This window comes from Somniosus microcephalus, chromosome 2 (genome assembly GCF_052327205.1).
Source record: "Somniosus microcephalus isolate GS21.2 chromosome 2, FLI_Smic_1.0, whole genome shotgun sequence".
Classification (NCBI taxonomy): domain Eukaryota; kingdom Metazoa; phylum Chordata; class Chondrichthyes; order Squaliformes; family Somniosidae; genus Somniosus; species Somniosus microcephalus.
In genome coordinates this window covers 260,229,229-260,253,873 of record NC_140988.1, presented here as the reverse complement: position 1 = coordinate 260,253,873, position 24,645 = coordinate 260,229,229, and the positions used below count along the sequence as shown (strand labels likewise).

The 24,645-nt window shown below is 43.2% G+C and overlaps 1 protein-coding gene across 8 annotated transcripts in view; it reads left to right on the top strand.

Annotated features, from left to right (window-relative positions):
• Nucleotides 1–10,130, top strand: part of LOC147123352 (kinesin-like protein KIF2A) — a 178,518-nt gene extending 168,388 nt beyond the window's left edge. For 7 of the 8 annotated variants that reach the window (XR_015074288.1, XR_015074287.1, XR_015074291.1 and 4 more), the window contains 3 exons: nucleotides 2,290–2,391; nucleotides 3,192–3,327; nucleotides 7,964–10,130. Coding sequence is in view for 5 of the 8 variants with exons in the window: in XM_085971398.1 (XP_085827524.1) it covers nucleotides 2,290–2,391; nucleotides 3,192–3,327; nucleotides 7,964–8,049 (324 nt within the window). In the remaining 3 variants the exon portion in view is untranslated. Of the gene's footprint in view, nucleotides 1–2,289; nucleotides 2,392–3,191; nucleotides 3,328–5,318; nucleotides 5,364–7,963 lie in introns of all 8 variants that reach the window. The other variant, XM_085971391.1, reaches the window with a different exon arrangement.
• The last annotated feature ends 14,515 nt before the right edge of the window (nucleotides 10,131–24,645 follow it).

The following is a 24,645-nucleotide window of genomic DNA, read 5'->3' as shown; positions in this document are numbered from 1 at the left end:
GTAATATATCCAAATATATTATTTGCTTTTGCTATATTGCCTCATGGCACTGGTTGTGAACTTTTAGACTGGTGCACTATAACATCTAGGTCTCTTTTTTCCACTCAACAGATTTTACTTCAGAACGCTGCATGGTATATTCATGCTTGGCTTTAGCCACACTCATGTGCATTACACTAAATTTAAATGCCATCTACCAGTTGTGGGCCCATTCTCTCTCTCTCTCTTTCTCCTCCCCCCCCCCCCCCACACATCTAGAGTAGGTTTTTTTTCTCATCCAAGTTTCTAACATTAGCACAAATATTTGTGCCATCACGAACTTGCAGGTAATTCCTCAGATCATTAATATAGACCGTGAAGAGCAGAGCAATGGTCCTAACACCAATCCCTGTGGGAGTTCACTAGTAACCAGTCTTCACAAAGAACCACTGTCATTAACAACAACCCTCTGTCTACAAGAATTCAACCAATTCTTTATCCAACCCAAAGGCATAATTTGATTTTTGCCACAATTTCAGAAATAATTTTATATTTTAAAACTAGCTGGGGGAGCCCGGCTTTGCCAGGGCTGTTTTGGGCCGGGCGGTTTAAATCGAGTCCCAGGCTTTGGGGCCTGTCTGTCTGTCCCTGTGTGAATCTGCTGCCGGGCAACATTTCTACCTTTAATAGCTTCAAAGATGAAAGTGAAAGTACTTATAAAACGTTTTTGGTAAATGTGATGTTATTTTTAAAAGCGATACTAACTTTTTTGAAGCTGGATTAGCAGATTTTGAGCTGGAAGTAGTGAAGCAATGGCTGCCCGATGCCGGAGTTGAAAAGCATTAGTCCCGCCCACAGACACAGCGATTGGCCAACCATCAGGCGACTGAACTGTAGGATTGGTCAATCGTGACGGCACAGGATTGGTCGACCTTGACGTCAGTCAAGCAATGTTAATTAGCAGATAATGAGTTTAATTTTGAAGGTTTTTTGCATAACGCGCAAACAATTTTCGTCCGACCGAAAAGTAAATACGCTTATGACAGTTCTGGAATCGTAAGCTTTCTTTCGATGTAACACATGTGTAGGTACGCTCTATAACTTTTGAGTTTATTCAATACAGACAGACGGAATGACAGACAGACAGATGTATCCTTTTTTTATATATATAGATTGCCTATGGGCAAGAGCAAGAATCTGGCAGTTTCTAAACAATACCAGCAAAATTATTTTTCTGCAGACTACTGATAGAAAATAATAAGTACAATACACTCAGTCAGAGGCCAGGGTGGTGCAATCTAACCGGCTACAAGGGGAGGAGAATGGGAATTCAAAATGTAGACAAATGTGCATTTTGAAAGAAAAAAAGGTACTTTAGTGCTCTTGGCTTAATTGGAAATGAAATCAATCACCTCACCCCCCCCACCCCCAGGTGGTTAAAGAAATGAATAGTTGAACTCCAAATTCGGACTACTTTTAAATCATTTCTACCACTTCAATTCATAGACAAAATGCTTGAATTGTTAATAGTTTTTGGTTTGCATTTAGTTGAAAAAAAGAGCCTTTGAGTATGTGAAAGGGAGATCTTTTATACTGTAAGATCTCCTCCGAGGCTTTTTTTTAATACATTAAATCAAAGTTATTGAAAGTACTCAAATAAACTTTCATCATTAAAATACATAATATACATTTAAATATAATTTCACACTGATAATGTTGAACTGATTAATTTGACTTTACAGGATCATAGTAGTATCATACAGCACAGAAGGAGGCCATTTGACCCATCTTGCCTGTGTCGGCTCTTTGCTAGAGCTATCCAATCAGCCCCACTCTCCTGCTCTTTCCCCATAGCCCTGTAATTTTTTTCCCTTCAAGTATTTATCCACTTGCCTGTTGAATGTTATGATTGAATCTGCTTCCACCACCCTTTCAGGCAGTCCATTCCAGATCACAACAACTCGCTGTGTAAAACAAGTGTTTTCGCATGCCGCCTCAGGCTCTTTGACCAATCACCTTAAATCTGTGTTCTCCGGTTACCGACCCTTCTGCCACTGGAAACAGTTTCTCTTTATTTACTCTTACCAAAACTGTTCATGATTTTGAATACCTTTGTCAAATCTCTTAACCTTCTCTGGAGAAGTGTGTGTGCATAATCTTGTGAGTCTGTCTTACTGCTGCTTTTAATGATTGCATATATCAAAGCACTGCTTATGCTTAAGCAGTTTTAAGTTTTTTCCTCTGTTTTCAAATGTATTCTTTCAGTTAAAAACTTTAATGGCTCATTCAGCCTTTTATTTGTGTTTCAAGGAAGAGGAGGTTTCACCTCAGCTGTTCACTTTCCATGAAGCAGTGTCACAGATGGTGGAAATGGAAGAACAGGTCGTGGAAGACCACAGGGCAATATTCCAGGTAAGAAATATTAGTCTGTGGGAATCTTTTGTTAAATAACGCTAAAGGAATTTTATATAATGATGTCGAATTTCCAAAGGGATAATCTTTCGCACTGGGCTACAGTTGCTGCTATTTGTATTTTACTATGAGACCTTAATACTGGGGGTTAATTGCCTGTATCTGTTTGTGTCCCAGAGTTTCCACTCTATTGCGAGCTGGCTTGACTCCATTTCATTCCAAAATGTCCGACAACTGATATCAGTTTTACTTAACAATCTATGGTATTAAATGTATGCCAAGTTAAATGTATATTTGGTCTCTATCATAGTAAGAGTTACTATAGTGTGACTCAGTTAGGATCAACTTGTGTTTTGTAACTAATCAAGGTACCATAAACAATGCAGGTTAAACAGAAAATCACAATGAGAGCGAGCGAATCCCATGTCAATACCTCCTAAGAAGTTTTTTTTTTAATAGTTTCAAGTGCTGCTTTTAGCCAGTCAAAATGTTGTACGTGTATGAAACTTGCTTGTATCTCCAAAATGGACAATATGATACCGGAAGAAAAACAAATTTAAAGAAAAGTTTTTTTTAGGCTAGCAAAAACTTTAAATATATAATTAAATATGGGGAGACATGATGGGGCAAGCTGAATTAGTTTTAACGGTTTACATTATTCATTTTATTTAAGGATTTACAAAACCAACCAGCTCAAGGACATAATGATTTTGAAAGATCTGCCTGAAGCTTTAAGGATTAATAGCATGTGCGGTACTCATTATGCTGTATCAACATTGGTTTGTTTTTTCTATCTACAGGAATCTATTCGGTGGCTAGAGGATGAAAAAGCACTTTTGGAGATGACTGAAGAAGTGGATTATGATGTGGATGCATACTCCACACAGCTGGAGTCTATTTTAGATCAGAAGATTGAAATTCTAACAGAACTGAGAGGTAGGTTTACAGAAATATAATTGGCAATCAGTCAGCATACAAAAGAATAGCAGCTATTTTTATGAAGGCAACTATAATCAAAGATTAAAAACAATAAATTCACTATATTGGCCCGGAATATGTGGTCCTGATGACGGCGAACTGGCAACATTCGCTGTCATTTCGTCTTTGAAACTGACGGCAACATTAGGATTTAGCACATGCGCAGCCTGATGCGGAAATCCTGAAGTTGTAGTCTCTCACTGCTCCCCACTCCTGGTACCCACCACAGAGCTGGCAATCAAGTAATCTCTCAAATTATGGAAATTGATGAAAACCTTGGCTCTTCTATGGTAATTACGCTGTTAAATATCCAGTAAAAGTTAGACCCAAAGGGATTAGGTGTAACTGGGGTTTTAATAGTGTATTGACTGCTAAACAAAGGTTATGGCCCTGAAAGACTAATTTTAATTTTGTGCAGTGTCAAATTTATCCATTTTATTATTAAGAAACTTTCTTTTAAAATTTTTTAAAGTTTGTTCATCTTTATTTCAGGTTTGCCTTTTCCCCACGTGAGAGCCCCAATCTTTGTTTTGCTCTCTCTAACATTTTTAAAAAGTTAGAATTTTAGAAGCTTACCCACTTCCTGGTTTGCTGTCTGAGAATTCTGCGTTTTGATTGGCCAAGGCTGCTTCGACAGTTTTTGACATCACAGCAGCTCTGGGAATCCTGATTTACTTCCGTTGATTTCAATTACACGTCGGAAAACCCGAAATTCTCAACACAGAGATTGCAAGATCTTTGTGTGAAGCTTACTTTGGTGCCAGTGGCGAACGCCTTTGCTTCGCAAATTCCAGGCCATTGTATATTTGTGTTCTGAGAGGAGCATGTTTCGACGGGGGAATACACAACGATCGCACACAAGAAAATAAATAGAATGACCTGTAAAGTGCTTAGGGGGAGAACAAGTGATGGCGAGATCACAGACAATGAGACAAAAGGAAGAACAATGAGAAATTCAAAGAAATAAAAGACATACAAGACGCAGAGAATGTGTGAATGGCTAAAGGGGATAGGTAGAAAGGGAAGCATGTAAAATTGGCAAAGCTGAGCAGGCTTCAGTGGCCCAGGAGTCTGGTGGAAGAAAAAAGCAGGTTGACCCCAACAATGTAGACCACTTCCCAGCACGGTGTTCCTCCGGGGGTCCCCAATCCACTCCCCATACCCCATCCTCTGAAAGGGCAGCACATTGATCCTACATTGCCAGCACCTACTGTCGGAGAGAAAATGGGAGCTATAATTAAGGTCTGGCGTTGTTAGTCAATATCAACACCAGGGGGCTGCAAAGTGCCGAGTAGAAAGATGAGCTGTTTCTTGATCATTGCTTTGAACTTCATTGGATCAGTGTTGAAGGCCAAAGACAGAGAGGCCAGAGTGGAAGTAGGGCAGAGAATTGAAGTGGCAAAGAACAGGGAGTGCTTTTGCGGACAGAACCGAGGTGTCCAGCAACACAGTCACCTAATCTGCGTTTGGTCTCCCCGGTGTAGAGATGACTGCACCGTGAGCAGAGCACAGTACTGAGTTGGAAGAAGTACATGTAAATTGGAAGAATTGTTTGGGGCCCTGGATAGACTCCTGGGCCACAGGAAGTTTTTCATGCTTCCCTTTTTACTTCCCTATCCCCCTTTACCTATTTACAAATTCTCTGTATCTTGTATATGCCTTTTATTTCTATGATTTCTCTCATTTATGTTCCTTTTTGTCTCTGGTGCAAATCGCATGTGATTTAACCATCTCCAGTTCTCCATCTAAGCATTTTACATGTCATTCTATTACTTTTCCTGTGTGTGTGTTTGTTTTACCCATTCCCTTCTACTTTTTAAATGTTTATAATATTTTCCAGTTCTGAGGAAGGGTTCCACACCCCAAACATTGACTTGTGTTCTCTTGACAGATGCTGCCTGACCTGCTGAGTGTTTTTAATGTTTCCTGTTTTTGTTTCAATTTTTCAGCATTTGCAGTACGTTTTCTGTTTTCTGTTCCGAGCCATAGTCAAGGTCGTGTATTGTTTCTACAGAATTTCTGCAACATTTCTAACATGTTTATCTATAATATTTTCTTGTATCTGTAGTACATACATTCAAATAATGTGCTTTTCAGCAGATGCACATTACATTTTCAGAGGAAGCTCCTCAGACTTGAATACTTCTATATCTGAAGGCTCATTTAACTTCTGCCCAGGATGCAAGAAATTGCTCATGTGATGGGAAGTTCCTCTCTCGTATTGAATCTCTCTTATTGATGCTGTTCCTCTCATTATGTTAAAATCGATGTTTATTATACTGTCAGTTTTACTAGGGCTCCTTGATGTCAATGTCAGTCATGCTCGCCTCATCTCTGGAATTTAGCTCTTGCGTCCATGTTTGGACCAAGGCTGTAATGAGGTCTGGAGCTGAATGGTTCTCGTGGAACCCATATTGAGCATCGGTGAGCAGGTGCTGCTTGATAACGCTGTTGATGACTCATTCCATCATTTTCTTGATGATTCAGAGTAAGCTGATGGGGCAGTGATTGGGTTGAATTTGTCCTGCTTTTTGTGGACAGGACATATCTGGGCAACTTTCCACATTCCCAGGTAGATGCCAGTGTTACAACTGTACTGGAACAGTTTAGCTGGAGGTGTGGTTAGTTCTGGAGCACAGGTCATCAGCACTACATTCACTTTTGGGCACTTAATCTTAAGGAGCAGGTTAAGGGGCTTTCTGGTTGAGATGTTTAAAATAATGAAGAACATTGGGTAGATGGGGAATGATTTTTCCCTGTAGTATATGAATCCTCAACGAGGGGACATAACCTTAGAATTTGAGCTAAAGCAGTAAATGGCGAATTCCAGAAAGGCTGCTTCACATGAAGGGTTGTGAGGAAGTGGAATGCCCTGCAGCAGAAGACCATAGATGTAAAATTAATTGAGGTGTTTAAAAGAGAGATATCTACTCACCTGGGATGTAAGAATATTAAGAGATGGGGAGACAGGCAAGGAGATTAAAAGGGTAGAGCTGCCATTGTTAACAACAAATGGTGAATCAAGCTCGATGGGCCTTATGTTCTTGTGCTACTAGAAGGAAGGAACTTGCATTTACATCGCGCCTTTCATGACCTCAGGATGTCCCAAAGCACTTCATAGCCAGTGAAGTATTTTTTTGCAGTGCAGTCACTGTTTAATGTAAGAAAATGTGGCAGCCAATTTGCACATAGTGAAGTTCCACAAACAGCAATGAGATTAATGACCAGATAATCTGCTTTTGGTGGTGTTGGTTGAGGGATAAATGTTGGTCAGAACACCGGGAGAACTCCCCTGCTCTTCTTTGAATAGTGTCATAGCATCTTTTATGTCCACCTGACAGGACAGACAGGGTCTTGGTTTAGGAGCTAATCAGAAAGATGATGCCTCCAATAGTGCAGAACTCTGTCAGTACTGCACTGAAGTGATAAAGAAAGGAGAATATTAGGACTATCTAACAAATAAATATGATCTTGATGTCTGTGTGTTATAATGTTTGAGAGTTCCAGTTCCAGGACTTGAACCTTCTCTTTCCCGCTCTCCCTCTACCTCCAGCACCCCCACCCCAGTGCCCCACCTTCAAACAATCTCAAATTACCAATTACACCAAGCTATAACTTGAGTGAATCTTTCTGGCTGGCAGCCAACTGCCACTTGTAGAAGGCGTTGCCCAACTGCACCAGTTAGAGTCCACAGTGCATAGATTACAAGAAGTTGAAAATGGGAATTCAAAATCTAACTTTACACTGCACATTTTGAAAGGGAAAGGGTATTCCAGAGGTTTTGGGTTAATTGGAGATAAAATCAACCACCAAACACAAGTAGCTCAGCTCGTTAAAGCAATGAGTAATTAAGATACAAATTTGGACCACTTTTTAAATAATTCCTACAACTTCAATTCATAGAAATGGGGCAAATTGTTTGAATTAATATTTTTTCATTTACATTTGGTAAAGAAAGGTTCAGTTTCTATTACAGGAAACTCTTTTTTTACTGGCACCTAAATAACCGGAAATCTCTCTTAACCGGCAAAATTCAGGAGTAGGTTTAGGTAAGTTTTACTTCATATTAATGCAACCGGGGGTTCCTGGATCTGTGGCCGTGTAACCGGGGTTCCTGCACCTGTTGCCATGCAACAGGGACGCCTGGATCTGCGGCCGTGTAACCGGGGTCCTGCACCTGTTGCCATGCAACAGGGACACCTGGATCTGTGGCCGTGTGCGGGGCTCTCGTACCTTAGTAAGTATACCTCTCTGTAATCCAGACTTTTTGATCAACCGGCAGGGTGCCGGATAAAAAAGAGTTTCCTGTACTACACATTTTAAGCTGTAACTGTTCAAAGCTACTTTATACAGTATACAAAGAATTACTCTAATTCAACCATTATTTTCATCATATTGTATGAATGCTGGTTCTGTTTCTCCTGTGCACATTACTGAGCAGTATTGGGGGTAATTTACAGTTTTGCTGATGGCAGAAATCTGGCAGTGAATCGGCCTGATTTTCTTTTCCACTGACTTCCGCCACGACCAAAAGTGAAAATTATCTCTCTTTTATCCTGCAGCACATGCCTAACTTGTATCTTATGTTTTACAGATAAAGTAAAAGCCTTCCGTACAGCTCTTCAGGAGGAAGAACAGGCTAGTAAGCAGATCAATCCCAAGCGGCCAAGAGCTATTTAAATGACAGACAAATGCTGAGGATTAACTGATTCACTAAATCCTTATTACTGAAACTTCCCTACTAATGTCGAGCTGTGGTCACTAGAACCCAATCACTGGAACACTAAGAACTTTTGGAACTACATCAATTGAAACTTTCTATTATTTTACTTGAATAATTTTTCTTCTGAACACACTCCCATGGTATTACTACTAAACAAATGCTTCTAATCCAACAGCACAAATTCACAGGGTTAGGACTTTATGAAGTACTTCGTTTGAAAGTTTTTGGGCTTTACCAAGAAGCTTTGGTCAGAAAATCCTTGCCAATTTTTTTTTTAATGTGTCAAAATAACTGTGGAAATTATGCTTTTAGATACTCTGTATTTTTTATTTTATTTTTTAATTGATGTGGTTACATTTTGTTACCATAGCTGGCTGTGCTGTTTTGAAGTGTGTTTGCATGCATGCACAACCCATTTGTGGTGTGAAGTAACTTCCCAATAGACCAGACTGAGCGGATCCTTGTTTTCTCTGTGCCTTCCAAAAGGCTGAAGTCCCCAAACCAACAGGTGTCCCAACAGTAGGCACAGCTGTTACTTAATAAAAAAGCATTCCTTGTGTTCTGTGTGAATTAATTTATTGTGCTATGTATTTTTTTTTGTTTTAGTTATGTTTTTGAGCCATCCTTTGTCTAGTTTGTTCTATTATTTCACAAAATATGTGCCATATCATCAATGTATTTAAAATGGCAGTTGGTCTTGAAATGTATAATGGTACACAAATACAGCTTTACATTCCACATACATATAATTTATCAATGAAGTTTTTAAGTGTAGCTTTTTTACAGTGTACATTGTTTTTTTTAAATTACTGTAAAGTGCTTTATAGCATCTCATTTTAACAGCTATAAAGAGCAAGAGTATTGAAAATAAAGTGAAATGAACTGTTGGGAGGGGTTATATTTCAAGCAAGGTCAGTACATGCACTAGATGTTATGGTTATATCTAAATTAAAGAATAGGATTCAATTACAAAGTTTCCTTCATATTTCAAGGTTTTAATGTGAGAGTATACTTTTACATATTTTACTTATGTAAAAGGGTTAATTAAAATATAGATTTAAATGGTAGTGACTAATGTATTTAAAAAAAACACGCACTTGCTTTGGAGCAGTGATAACTCAAAGCTTGCAAATTAGTGTGTGGAATAGTTTACAGTGTTGATGTTTCACGCTGTTCAGATGAGCAGGGGAGCCATCACTGGGGAACAAGGTTTTAGGAAAATGTTATAATAGTCTGCTGTCCCTACATTTTTTGATTCCTTTAGCAACTTTTATGTTGAAAACCTCTCATCAGTTATGTATAATATAAAATTTTCCTCAAAGTTCATTTAAACTTCGTATTTGAAATGTTGTATTAAAGCAATGTAAACCATTGCATTGGTATGATATGACAAATTTCAGCTAGGCAGAAAAAATGTACAAGTTAATAATTTCTCATTTGTAACTACCAGTTGTTCATATCTCATTTGTATACTGACGATGCAAACTTTCAGTCCATTCATTTTGCCAGTTTACCTCCTGCAAGCATCAGTAAAATGTTTCTGAATGTGCAAAATTAAGTTTAATGCAGCATCCTTCCAATTAATGTAAAATGTGTATTTAATGTGTTGATTAATACAATCAGAACTGCACATAATTCATACATGAGCCACATTGAGGTATGATTTAGAACTAGAGATGGCTAATATTTGGAGGGTTTTGATAGAATATTGCGGTAATTAAGATAAATTGACAAACTTGACATTCAGAAAAGTACATTAGTACTTTGGTTTTCAATTAGTTATCACTTTAGCAGAGCAGGTTACTTAACATTAATTGAGAACCCTGTTCTTGGCAGCCCAAGACACCCAAATGTAATATCATCCTGATGTTTTGAAGCAGCATGTTTTACTTTAAATCATTTTAGTTACAGAATCTTTAGGAATAGTGAGGGGTTGTGTCAGATTTACATTTAAGTACATTTTGTGATGTTTTGCTCTTAAGTTTCTAAGTAGCCTTTTGTAAAATACCAAAAATAATTAAAGGAAGCTAGAAATGGATGCATGGGTTTCACAATATTTTTTGTTTTTAATATAGTATGTTTGTGTAACACTCGGTGCCTTTGTTAACTTTCTTAGCAATAGCACAATGCATCAATCATTTTGCTTTTTCTTACAGTTTTCATATTGTGGCATTTTATATTATGGCTTCCTATTCAGAACTATATTCATTTTAAATATAATTTGTTCCTGATGTAGAATTAGGATTTGAAAGGGGAATTCAACAGTCTTTGCCATCATTTATATTCTTGTCTTTTCTCCTCTATTTATGTTACTGCTTGTATTTCTCAGCTGTTTTATTCCTTCTGGAGAGAGAATTATGCTTCCTTATTTAGGTTGTTTAATGGCCTCACGTGAAAATTTACTACCATAGGAGGTGGGTACATAAATTTTATAGTAAAAACAGAAAATGTCTGGGTAGCTCAAAAAGCACAACGTTCTGTTCAGAAGCAATACTGTTTCCTGTAATCAGCTGTTTATCATTTAGTGTTGCTTTCATTACTCTTGATAAACTTGCAGTGATTTAACCATTATGTCTCTTGCATCAATAACAAAGTATTCTTTTGTGGTCAGAGTATGCTGACCATCTGTATCTGCCATTAGCAGCTGCTGTTAGTAGAAGGCAGACACCAAACAAAATAAAAACACCCAAGGAAATCTTTTTTTTTTAAATAAAAATGAAATAACAAACTATAATCTCAAAAGTTCAGTTAATCATCAATTGATTGATTTACACTCTTATAGTTTGTTATAATCTCAGTAAGCATGGTGAATCTTTGGTTAAAAACTGGTTTCGGCTCAGGATTAACCTGCTGATTGTTTGTTGTCCAGGCATACAAACAACGGTAGCTGGGCCAGGAATGATCAGCTGGATTCAGGAGAAAAGAAAATGGTAATTGGTGAGGAGGGTGGAGGAAGAGAAAGAGTGGGTGAAAGTGATGAGAAAAATGAACAATGCTTTCACCAGTATGTCATTGGAGTTGATCTGAAGATCAGCTGAGCGCATTAATGCTAATGTTAGGAAGTTGTCCCTCTTTTATATGTTAATCTTTGGTGAATAATTGTGCTCATCAAGGTAATTAATAGTGTTGGGGAAAGGAACAAATTTTAACATAAGAAATAAGAGCAGGAGTAGGTCTTACGGCCCCTCGGGCCTGCTCCGCCATTCAATAGGATCATGGCTGATCTGAATCTAGACTCACGTCCACTTCCCTGCCCTCTCCCCGTAACCCCTAATTCCCTTATCTGCTAGGAAAATGTCTATCTACATTTTAAATTTATTTAATGTTGCAGCTTCCACAGCGCTCTGGGGTAGCAAATTCCATAGATTTACTACCCTCTGAGTGAAGAAGTTTCTCCTCATCTCAGTTTTGAAAGGGCAGCCCCTTATTCTAAGATTATGCCCCCTAGTTCTAGTCTCACCCATCAGTGGAAACATCCTCACCGCATCCACCCGCTCAAGCCCCCTCACAATCTTTTATGTTTCGATAAGATCGCCTCTCATTCTTCTGAACTCCAATGAGTAGAGTCCCAACCTACTCAACCTTTCCTCATACGTCAACCCCCTCATCTCTGGAATCAACCGAGTGAACCTTCTCTGAACCGCCTCGAGAGCAAGTATATCTTTTCTTAAATATGGAAACCAAAACTGCACGTAGTATTCCAGGTGTGGCCTCACCAATACCCTGTATAACTGCAGCAAGACTTCCCTGTTTTTATATTCCATCCCCCTTGCAATAAAAGCCAAGATTCCATTGGCCTTCCTGATCACCTGTTGCACCTGCATACTAACTTTTTGTGTTTCATGCACCAGGCCCCCCAGATCCCTTTGTACTGTAGCACTTTGCAGTTTCTCTCCATTTAGATAATAACTTGCTCTTTGATTTTTTCTGCCGAAGTGCATAACCTCACACTTTCCAACATTATATTGCATCTGCCAAATCTCTGCCCACTCACTTAGCCTGTCTATGTCCTTTTGCAGGTTTTTTATGTCCTCCTCACTCACTGCTTTCCCTCCCATCTTTGTATCGTCGGCAAACTTGGATATGTTGCATTTGGTCCCTTCCTCCAAATCGTTAATATAGATTGTAAAGAGTTGGGGTCCCAGCACTGACCCCTGCGGAACACCACTAGTTACTGATTGCCAACCCGAGAACGAACCATTTATCCCAATTCTTTGTTTTCTGTTAGATAGCCAATCTTCCACCCATGCCAGTATATTACCCCCAATCCTGTCATTTTTTATCTTGATCAGTAATCTTTTGTGTGGAACCTTGTCAAATGCCTTTTGGAAGTCCAAATACACTACATCCACTGGTTCCCCTTTATCCACCCTGTATGTTACATCCTCAAAGAATTCGAGCAAATTTGTCAAACATGACTTCCCCTTCGTAAAACCATGCTGACTCTGTCCTATTAAATTATGTTTATCCAACTGCCCTGTTACTGTTTCCTTAATAATGGACTCCAACATTTTGCCAACCACAGATGTTAGGCTAACTGGTCTATAGTTTCCAGCTTTTTGTCTACTTCCCTTCTTAAATAAGGGTGTTACATTAGCAGTTTTCCAATCTGCCGGGACCTTTCCTGAGCCCAGGGAGTTCTGGAAAATGATCACCAATGCATCCACAATCCCTACCGCCACTTCTCTCAAGACCCTAGGATGTAGGCAATCAGGTCCGGGGGATTTATCCGCCTTAAGTCCCATTATTTTACTGAGTACCATCCCCTTAGTGATTTTAATCGTGTTTAGCTCCTCTCCCCTGCCACCCCCCCCCCCCCCCCCATTGCCCCCTGTTTGTCCAGTGTTGGGATATTTTTAGTGTCCTCTACTGTAAAGACTGATACAAAATATTTGTTCAGCGTCTTTGCCATCTTCATGTTCCCCACCACTAGTTTCCCGGTCCCATCCTCTAAGGGACCAACGTTTACTTTAGCCACCCTTTTTCTTTTTATATAACTGTAGAAACTCTTGCTATCTGTTTTTATATTTTTTGCTAGTTTACTTTCATAATCTATCTTCCCTTTCTTAATTAATCTTTTAGTTATTCTTTGCTGGCTTTTAAATGCTTCCCAATCTTCTATCCTCCCACTAGATTTGGCTAATTTTATATGCTCTTGTTTTCAGTCGAATACTATCCTTTATTACTTTACTAAGCCACGGATGGCTGTCTTTTCTTTTACTCCCCTTTTTCCTCAGTGGAATATATTTATCTTGAAAGATGTGAAATATCTCCTTGAATGTAGACCACTGCTCTTGTACTGTCTTACACTTTAATCTGCTTTCCCAGTCCACTTTAGTCAATTCTACTCTCATACCTTCATAGTCTCCTTTATTTAAGCTGGCTTGAGATCCAACTCTCTCACCCTCAAACTGAATTTGGAATTCAACCATATTATGGTCACTCATTCCAAGGGGATCCTTTACTAGGACATTTTTTATTAATCCTGTCTCATTACACAGGACCAGATCTAAGATTGCCTGCCCCCTGGTTGGTTCAGTTACATACTGCTCAAGGAACCTGTCCCTAATACACTATGAACTCTTCCTCAATGCTGCCATGCCCAACTTGATTAGTCCAGTCAATATGAAAGTTAAAATCCCCCATGATTATAGCTGTTCCCTTATTACAAGCCCCAACTATTTCCTGATTTATACTCCGACCAACAGAGTTGCAACTGTTAGGCCTATAGACTACGCCCACTAGTGACTTTTTCCCCTTATTATTCCTTCTCTCCACCCAAACTGTTTCACTATCCTGATCCTTTGACCCAATATCATTTCTGACTATTGCAGTGATTCCATCCTTGATTAACATAGCAACCCCACCTCCCTTTCCTTCCTGTCTGTCCTTCCTAATTGTCAAATACCCTTGTATGTTTAGTTCCCAGTCATGATTATCTTGCAGCCATGTTTCCGTAATGGCCACCAGATCATACCCATGTGTAGTTATTTGCACCGTCAATGCGTCAATTTTGCTACGAATGCTGCGTGCATTCAGATAAAGAACTTTCAAATATGTTTTTTGACAATTTATTCCTGCTTTTACCCCTTTTACTACTTTACCTTTATCATTATACATTCTGTCCTTTCCTGACACGCTCTGGTTTTTAATTCCCCCACTGCTACCTTGCTCTATTGCCTTCTCCGCTGTCATTTTTATTTTTCGCTCTCTTAAAACCTCCCCCCCACTAATTAATTTAAAGACCTCTCTACAGCCCTAGTTATTCGATTCGCCAGGATTCTAGTCCCAGCACTGGCCAAGTGAAGTCCGTCCCAACGGAACAGCTCTCTCCTGTCCCAGTACTGATGCCAGTGTCCCAGGAAGCAAAACCCATTTCTCCCACACCAGTCTTTGAGCCACGCATTTAACTCTAATTTTATTTACCCTAGCCAAATTTGCACGTGGCTCAGGTAGTAATCCAGAGATTATTACCCTTGTGGTTCTGCTTTTTAATTTGGCCCCTAGCTGCTCAAACTCCCTCAGCAGAACCTCCTTGTCCTATCTATGTCATTGGTACCAACATGGACCACGACAACTGGATCCTTCCCCTCCCACTCCAAGTTTCTCTCCAGCCCAGAGGAGATGTCCTTAACCCTGGCACCGGGCAGGCAACACAGCCTTCGGGACTCTTGCTCTCGGCTGCAAAGAACTCTTACCTATCCCCCTAGCGGTTATTTTGGTCAGTTGGGTGGGTTGACGCATGCAAAAACTCATGTTTGAATCTGCCATTCATGTTGCTGAAAAATCTACGCCCACCTGGAAGATTACTGTGTGGTCAATATGAAGTAAAGAAAGAAGAACTTGCATTTATATAGTACATTTCATGTCCTTAGAATTTGCTAAAACATTTTATAAACACTGGATTACTTTTGAAGTGCAGTTGCTGTTATGTAAGCAAATGTGACAGCTAATTTTGCACACAGTAAATGGATAAATGACCAGATACTTTGTCTTTGGTGGTGGTGATTGTGGGAGGAGCATATTCCAGGACAATAGGAAAGACCCCTGGGCCTAGAAATTGGATATAGTCATGAAACGGGCAATGTTAAGGCCTAACGATGTTAAGCTGTGCCACCTCAAAATGCTCTAGGTAGCACACAAAATTCGTGCTCACTCATTAACTGATTATAGTCATGATTTCAGCGTTAAAACTGCAGTTCCATTGACTTAACGCTCAACAGGTGGACCAATATCTGCTAGTCTAATTTCCAGTCATCTGTAGCACTCTTGTGCTGACTCTTGTGCCTTTCTGCTTTCAGATAATCAACAAGCAGCACTGGACCAGTCTATCCCCAAGGTGATGCAAGAGAGCGAGACGGTGGGGGGGGAGGGGAGGAAGAAGACGACACTGCATCGTTGCACCTGTCACTCGCAGATATCAGCTCAGAAACTGGCACTACGCATACTTTAGAACTAGTAGCGGGATCGGCACAGGGTGAGGCACCGGGCATGAGTGGGCTGCAGCAAGGCCGGGGGAAAAGGGTAGCTCGGAAGGCAAGGTTCTGCTGCACAGGACTCGGATGAGGACTTCAATGGGGCGGCCATCAGAAGAAGGGTGATGGGCATGCATACCGAATTGATAGTTGCAATGGCAAGACTGCCAGATAGCCTCATGGCAATGTCAAGGAGCATGGAGGAGTCTGCTTCCAACATTGCACAAGGCTCTGCGCAGAGATTGGAGCCCAGGATTTCCAGGCTGGAAATGATGGAAGACTTTCAAAGAGACCTTGTCGACCAGATGTAATGGGCAATGTCACATCTGCCATTGCAGAACAGGCGGAAGCAACCCAACATCTTAGTGCTACAGCGGAAGCGCAGATTGCTCTCATGTCGTCTCTGCTTGATGCCACCCAAGCTCAGACTGGTCTATGCAATCTCATCTTGATGCCACCCAAGCTCTGACTGCTGCCATCGTGGCTGGGTTTAACCACTGTTGACCGGGGCTTTCACGGTGTCTGAGCAGCCCAGCAATCTGTGCTCCAACAGATTGCTAGGAATGCTAATGCACCGCCCTGGGGGAGTGGCAGTGGGTCAGTGGAGCAGGACCTTGCTGTCCGCTCAAGATGACAGTATGCCTGTTCCCAGCACTGCCACTCTGCCATTGCCCTTGCTGCTGCCCGTCAGCCAGCCCAGACTGCTGCAACCCATGCCGAGGTGCTGCAGTCTGCAGCTGGGCCTTCTAGGGCCAGAGCTGCCCGAGATTGTCCTGCAAGGCCATCTTAAGTCTGCCCCATGGAAACTCAGCACCTTCCACTAGCCATGCTGCAGCTACTGGGGGAGCAATTTGTAGGAGCAGTAGAGTAGGAAAAGGCACACGAATGACAGGCACTAAGGGACTGCACAAGGATGATTAGTTCATATTTTTGCTATAAATATGTGGTGATTTTTTATTAATTTTGTTTGGAATCTTTTGTGGTGTCACTTATTTTTGCTTTGTGCCCAGGAGGACGCTGTGATATTCCGTGACAGGGATGGTATGATGGGGATGTGGGATTTCATTCATTGGAATTAGAGTCTGAAGAGGCATTCACGGACAGTCTGTCCGGAAGGGGATTGGCTGCCTGCCGCCTTTGTCCTCTTGCTCCTCCTCCTTGGATGGTCCTGCAGTCCCTGGTGGCAAGGGCTGCACCCTCATGGTGGCCAAGTTGTGGAGCATGCAGCAGACCAAGAAATGGGACACCCGCTCCAGCGTGTATTGGAGGGCTCCTCCCGAATGGTCAAGGCAGCGGAACCTTCAGTAGCCCGATGCTCTGCTCGATGATGTTCCTGGTGGAAGCATAGTTCTCATCGTGTTGGGGTTGCGGAGGGGAGTCATGAGCCAGGTAGAGAACGGAGCAGCCACCTTCGAGTTTGCTGTGGTGGCTGGAAGATTTCTGGCACACTGGACTGATGCAGAATGAAGGCCTCATGACTGGTGCCTGGATAGCGGGCATTGACCATCAGGAATTGCTGGACGTGGTTACACATTAAGTGAGTGTTAGCCTTTGCGATTACGGAAGATCTCAGGATTGTTATACAGCGCCTGCAAACCCACGAGTGTGTAGTCAGTGCACCATGGGGAAGCCCGCTATCCTGGCAAAGCCACATGCACGCTTGTCCTGCTTATCTCTGCTCAGAGAAGACAACGTAGTCCCTTCTGGTGTAGATAGCCCCAGTGCCCTCCCGAATGCAGCGATCGATGGCAAATTGAGATGTTAGCTATGTTTCCTGCTGCAGACTGGAAGGATCCGCTGGCAAAGAAATTGAGGGCAATGGTGACCTTGACTGCCACTGGGAGAGCTGTGGTCGCCCTGCTCTCAAGCTGTAGGTCTGGTTGCAGGAGGTGGCAGAGTTCTGTGACCACCTCCTTGGTGAAGCATAACCTATTGCACTGCTCCTTGCTTATAAATGGATATATGAGAAGTGCTCTCTAAAGACCCTAGGTGAGTAAAGCCTCCTGTTGAGAGCCCTCCTGGTCCCCCTACTCCCTCTGTGTGCGTCTTCTCCGCTCCCTCTGCCGAAGATGCTCGACCGCGAGGTGGACTGCATGAGTGAGAGCAGATGTATTGCAATAATAATGAAGGCGTTCTCCACTTGCAACAACACTCCCTGTTACTTTAGAAGCTTGAAAGAAATTAATAAAGCTGGCGGAGTTACAGAAAGTTGCACAGTTAGTCAAACTGCAGAAACATGCCAGGTGCAAGTGATTGCTGATGATCCCTTTAAACACTACTGCTGGAGCCTCTTTCCTGCTTGTCAATGCTTCCTCAGCTCGTCGTAGTTAAGGCATGCCGGTAAGTGGAGCGGCAAAGTCCAATCTAGCAAATTGGGCGCCAAGTCACTGACACCACGATCTGCTTAATTTCAATGATGTTTGCAATCTATTATCGGCAGTGCTACCGGCCACCCCAAAATGGCAGCGGCTGCGGGACTCGCTGGCACAAGAGCGGCAGCTGCCATTTTTTCACCCAATTATAGCATTAACGGGTGGTGATTAACCACAGCTCATTCTTGACCCCACCCCGCAAAAGCACAGTTATTAGTTGGTCTTTCAACAACTTCCACATAGGTTTGAGGCGGACAGTATGGACTAGGACCTCGTCACAAGTGACATGGTGAGCAGTATAACTTGCCATAAAATAGTGCATTGCTACCATCTTCCTGGCCATACCATGAACACACTCCATACCCCTAGTGACTGGTAGTTCTGTCCATTGGAGCTGCAGAGCTTTAGCAATGGCTGCTTGCTTCCATCATGGTAGGTATCAATACTTGGATCTGTGAGTGCATGTTCTCATACGTGGCCTGCAGGTTCTGCTTTCAGTGATTGAAGGGTCTACACATGGCAACGTGGGTCATGCCATCCACTTTGATGTTCTTGACTGTTTTTGTTCTGATTGCACCTCTATGAAGTACTTTGGGAAGTTTTCCTATGTTAAAAGGTGCTATAAGATGCAAATTGTTGTCTAAGTTCAGTGCCACATAACAAGCTGAATCATGACTGGCTGTTTAATCCATGTCCCTGAGAGTTGTTTTTGCAAAGAATTGCCTCTGCCATGAGGTTGAGTCCCTCTCCAGTGTACTGTGAGGTTGATGTAGGTCAGAACTCTCATTCCCTTCAACTGTTTCCCATTTTTTGTCACCAGTCCACTGCCTAGCTTTGATCTTTCATGGGTTAGAGGAAGTCTTTGCCACACATATTGGAGTTCTGAACTATGAGTTTGGACACATCTTGGATACCATGCAGGAGAATTTCCATGCAGTGAGTTGCACCCTTTTTACGCCAATGGTAAAAGGTTTATATCTGCTGATGGTCTAGAGTACTATTTACAAGAGCGTTTCTTGCATCCTCTCATTTGTATATCCATTGGATTAGCAATTGATATAAATCCAGTTTAAAACTGGAGTCATCTACTGGGTATGTAGAAATTAGATTGTAGCCTCTAAAAACCAGTTCTGGCCGAAGACTGCAGCAGCAGCCGAGGGGAGCAGCAGCTAAGTAAGGAACAGTGCTTGGCTCATATACCTGACTGTCGGCTAGCTTGACTGCATAGCTCATGAATCTTTTTGTGCCATGTTTCAAGAATATCTCATGTGGCTCGCTGTCAAATTTTCTTTGGTAACAGTCTTGTGAAGCACCTTAGAATGTTTTACATTAAAGGTGCTATAATAAATGCAAGTTATGACTCGATTAGAATCATACAACTCATTGTGCCTGTGCTGGCTCTTTTGAAAGAGCTGTCCAATTAGTCCCACTCCTCTGCTTACTGCCCACAGCCATGCAAAATTTTCCTTTAAGTATTTATCCAATTCCCTTTTGAAAGTTACTATTGAATTTGCTTCTACCACCCTTTCAGGCAGTGCATTCCAGATAATAACTTGCTGCATAGGAAAAATTCTCCTCACCTCCCCTCTTGGGCAGTCGCTTCTGTGGCTCAGTTGGTAGCACTCTTGCCTCTTGAGTCAGGTTGTGGATTCACGTCTCACTCCAAAGACTTAACAGCATTTAACATAAAATATGTAAATAATTAGATAAGGTTAGTTGATGGAATAAGTAACAGGTTCCAGAGGAAATTCAGGTATGTCACTGTAATTCAGCTGTAACCAGGAAATCTGTCCTTACCTGGTCTGGCCTGTACGTGACTCCAGACCCACAGTTGACTCTCTTAACTGCCCTCTGAAATGGCCTAGCAAGCCACTCCAGTTGTAACAAACCGCTGCAGAAAAAAATAATAAAAGCAGACTAACCACTCTGCACCATCTTCAGGCACAACCAGCCCAGTCCACCCTGCAAAGTCCTCCTCGCTAACATCTGGGGACTTGTGCCAAAATTGGGAGAGCTGTCCCATAGACTAGTCAAGCAACAGCCTGCCATTATCATACTCACAGAATCATACCTTTCAGCCAATGTCCCAGATGCTTCCATCACCATCCCTAAGTATGTCCTGTCCCACTAGCAGGACAGACCCACCAGGGGTGGCAGTACAGTTGTATATGGGAGAGAGGGAGCAGCTATGGGTGTCCTTAACATTGACTCTGGACCTCATGAAGTCTCATGGCTTCAGTTCAAGTATGGACAAGGAAACCTGCTGATTACCACCTACTGCCCTTCCTCAGCTGATGAATCAGTACTCCTCCATGCTGAACACTACTTGGAATAAGCACTGAGGGTAGTAAGGGCACAGAATGTACTCTGGGTGGGGGGCTTCCATGTCCACCACCAAGAGTGGCTCGGTGGCACCACTAGTGACTGGGCTGGCTGAGTCCTGAAGGACATAGCTACCAGACTGGGGCTGTGGCAGGTGGTAAGAAGTAGGGAAGTCTTGCTACAATTGTACAGGGCCTTGGTGAGACCACACCTGGAGTACTGTGCACAGTTTTGGTCTCCTTATCTAAGGAAGGATATACTTGCCTTGGAGGAAGTGCAATGAAGGTTCACTAGATTGATTCCGGGGATGAAGGCTGTCCTATGATGAGAGATTGTGTAGAATGGGCCTATACTCTCTGGAGTTTAGAAGAATGAGAGGTGATCTCATTGAAACATACAAGATTCTGAAGGGGATGCTGAGAGGTTGTTTCCCCTGGCTGGAGTGTCTAGAACTAGGGGTCATAGTCTCAAGATAAGGGGAAGGCCATTTAATACTGAGATGAGGAATTTATTTACTCAGAGGATTGTGAATCTTTGGAATTTTCTGCCCCAGAGGGCTGTGAATGCTGAGTCTTTGAGTATATTCAAGGTTGAGATGGATAGATTTTTGGACTCTAGGGGAATCAAGGGATATGGAGAGCGGGTGGGAAAGTGGAGTTGAGGTCGATGATCAGCCATGATCTTATTGAATGGTGGAGCAGGCTTGAGGGGCCACATGCCCTACTTTTATTTCTTAGGTTTTTTCTCTCGTGTTACAAAAGAACATACTTGACCTCGTCCTCGCCAATCTACCTGTCGCAGATGCATCTATCCATTGGTAGCAGTGACCACTGCAGTCCTTGGGGAGATGAAGAATCATATTCACAGTGAGGACACCCTCCGTTGTGTTGTGTGGCACTACCACCGTGCTAAATGGGATAAATGCAGAACAGATCCAGCAGCTCAAAACTGGGCATCCATGAGGCACTGTGGACCATCAGCAGCAGCAGAACTGTATTCCACCACACTCTGTAACCTCATAGCTTGGCATATCCCTCACTCTACCATTACCATCAAGCCAGGGGACCAGTCCTGGTTCAATGAGGCATGCAGAAGAGCATGCCAGGAGCAGCACCAGGCTTACCTAAGAATGAAGTGTCAACCTGAGGAAGCTACAACACAGGACGACATGCATGCTATAGACAGAGCTAAGCGATCCCACAATCACGAGATCAGATCAAAGCTCTGCAGTCCTGCCACATCCAGTCATGAATGGAGGTGGACCATTAAACAACTAATGGGGGGAGGAGGCAGCTCCAGGAGTATCCCCATCCTCAATGATGACGGAGCCCAGCATGCGAGTGCAAAAGACAAAGCTGAAGCGTTTGCAACCATCTTCAGCCAGAAGTGCTGAGTGGATGATCCATATCTGCCTCCTCCTGACATCCCCACCATCACAGAAGCCAGTCTTCAGCCAATTTGATTCACACCACTTGCTATGAAGAAATGGCTGAGTGCACTGGATACAGCAAAGGCTATGGGCCTCAACAACATCCCGGCTGTAGTGCTGAAGGCTCCAGAACTAGCCAAGCTGTTCTAGTACAGTGACAACACTGGCATCTCCCCGACAAAGTGGAAAACTGCCCTGTTATGTCCTGTCCACATAAAGTAGAACAAATCCAATCTGGCCATTTACCGCCCCATCAGTCTACTCTCAATTATCAGCAAAGAGCTGGAAGGTGTTGTCAACAGTGCTATCAAGCGTCACTTAGTCACCAATAACCTGCTCACTGATGTTCAGTTTGGGTTCCACTAGGACCACTCGGATCCAGACCTCATTACAGCCTTGGTCCAAAGATGGACAACAGCTGAGTTCCAGAGGTGAGAGTGACTGCCCTGGACATCAAACGGTACACACTGCAGCCACGGTGCGCTGGTGGTGGAGGGAGTGAATGTTTAAATGGTGGATGGGGTGCCCATCAAGTGGGCTGCTTTGTCCTGGATCATGTCAAGTTTCCTGGATCATGTCAAGTTTCCTGAGTGTTGTTGATGCTGCACTCATCCAGGCAAGTGGAGAGTATTCCATCACACTCCTGACTTGTGCCTTTGTAGATGATGAGGGATTATCCTCAAATTCAGCTGCCCTCAAAAGTTTGTCACCATTCTCCGCCTGCTTCACGACAACATGCAAGCCGTGATCCTGACCAACGGTTCCACCACAGACCCAATCCACATACGGACCGGGGTCAAGCAAGGCTGTGTCATCGCACCAACGCTCTTCTCGATCTTCCTTGCTGCAATGCTCCATCTCATCCTCCATAAGCTCCCCGCTGGAGTGGAGCTAATTTACAGAACAAACGGGAAACTGTTGAACCGCCGTTGCCTCCAGTCCAGATCCAAGGTCGTCCCATCCTCTGTCGTTGAGTTACAGTATACAGACGATGCTTGCATCTGCACACACACGGAGGTCAAACTCCAAACCATCATCAACACTTTCACCGAAGCATACGAGAGCATAGGCCTTACACTAAACATCCAACCTGCCCCCGCCACACAGTACTGCCCCCCAATTATCAAAATCCACGACGAGGCCTTGGACAACATGGCCCACTTTCCATACCTCAGGAGCCTACTGTCAACCAGGGCAGACGTCAATAACGGAGTCCAACATTGCTTTCAGTGTGCCAGTGCAGCTTTTGGTCACCTGAGGAAGAGAGGGTTTGAAGACCGGCACCAAGCTCATGGTCTTCAGAGCACTAGTGATACCCGCCCTTCTGTACGCCTCAGAGTCATGGACCATGTACAGCAGACACCTCAATGCACTGGAGAGGTACCACCAACGCTGCCTCCGCAACATCCGGCAAATCCATTGGCAGGATAGGCGCACCAATGTCAGTGTTCTCGCTCAGGCCAGCATCAAAGCATTGACCACACTCAATCAGCTCCGATGGACGGGTCACAATGTCCGCATGCCCGATACGAGACTCCCAAAACAAGCGCTCTACTCAGAGCTCCGACATGGCAAGAGAGCCCCAGGTGAGCAGAGGAAACACTTCAAGGACACCCTCAAAGTCTCCTTGAAAAAGTACAACATCCCCACCGACACCTGGGAATCCCTAGCCCAAGACCGCACAAAGTGGAGGAGAAGCATCCTGGAAGGCGCCAAACACCTCTCATGAGGGATCTGGACAGAATAGTCAGAGAGGAACTGTTCCCATTGGCGGAAGGGTCAAGAACCAAAGGACACAGATTTAAGGTGACTGGCAGAAGAACCAAAGGCGACATGAGGAAACACTTTCATACTCAGCAAGTGGTTAGGATCTGGAATGTAATGCCTGAAAGGGTGGTGGAGACATACAACTCCCGTTGAAAGCCGTGATTGAGTCTAAGTACCTGAAGGGGGGGGGGGGGGGGAAACCGCATGGTTACGGGGAAAGGGCGGGGCTGTGGGACTAGCCGAAGTGCTTTTGCAGAAAGGCAGCACGGGCTCGACAGGCCAAATGACCATCTTCCATGCTCTAACCATTCTATGAATGGGAATCGGGGAAAACTCTCCACTGGCTGGAGTCATACCTAGCACAAAGAAAGATGGTTGAGGTTGTTGGAAGTCAATCATCTCAGCCCCCAGAACATTGCTGCAGGAGTTCCTCAGGGCAGTGTCCTAGGCCTAACCATCTTCAGCTGCTTCATCAATGACCTTCCCTCCATCGTAAGGTGAGAAGTGGGGATGTTGGCTGATGATTGCAGTGTTGTGTTCCATTTGCAATTCCCCAGATAATAAAGCAAGACCTGGACAACATTCAGGCTTAGGCTGATAAGTGGCTAGTAACATTTACGCCACATAAGTGCTAGGCAATGGCTATCTCCAACAAGCGAGCGTCTAACTGCCGCCACTTGACATTACCATCGCCAGATCCCCCACCATCAATATCGTGGGGGTCACTATTGATCAGAAACTTAACTGGACCAGCCACATAAATACCGTGGCAAGAAGAGCAGACTCGAGGGGCCGATTGGCCTACTCCTGCTCCTATTTCTTATGTTCTTAGGTCAGAGGCTGGGTATTCTGTGACAAGTGTCTCATCTGACTCCCTAAAGCCTTTCCACCATCTACAAGGCATAAGTCAGGTGTGTGATGGAATACTCTCCACTTGCCTAGATGAGTGCAGCTCCAACAACACTCGAAGCTTGACACCATCCACAACAAAGCAGCTCGCTTGATTAGCACCCTATCCACCACCTTAAACTTTCACTTCCTCCACCACCGCCGCACCATCTACAAGATGTATTGCTTCAACAGCACCTCCCAAACCCGTGACCTGTACCACCTAGGACAAGGGCAGCAGGCACATGGGAACACCATCACCTGCAAGTTGCACACCATCCTGACTTAGAAATATATCAC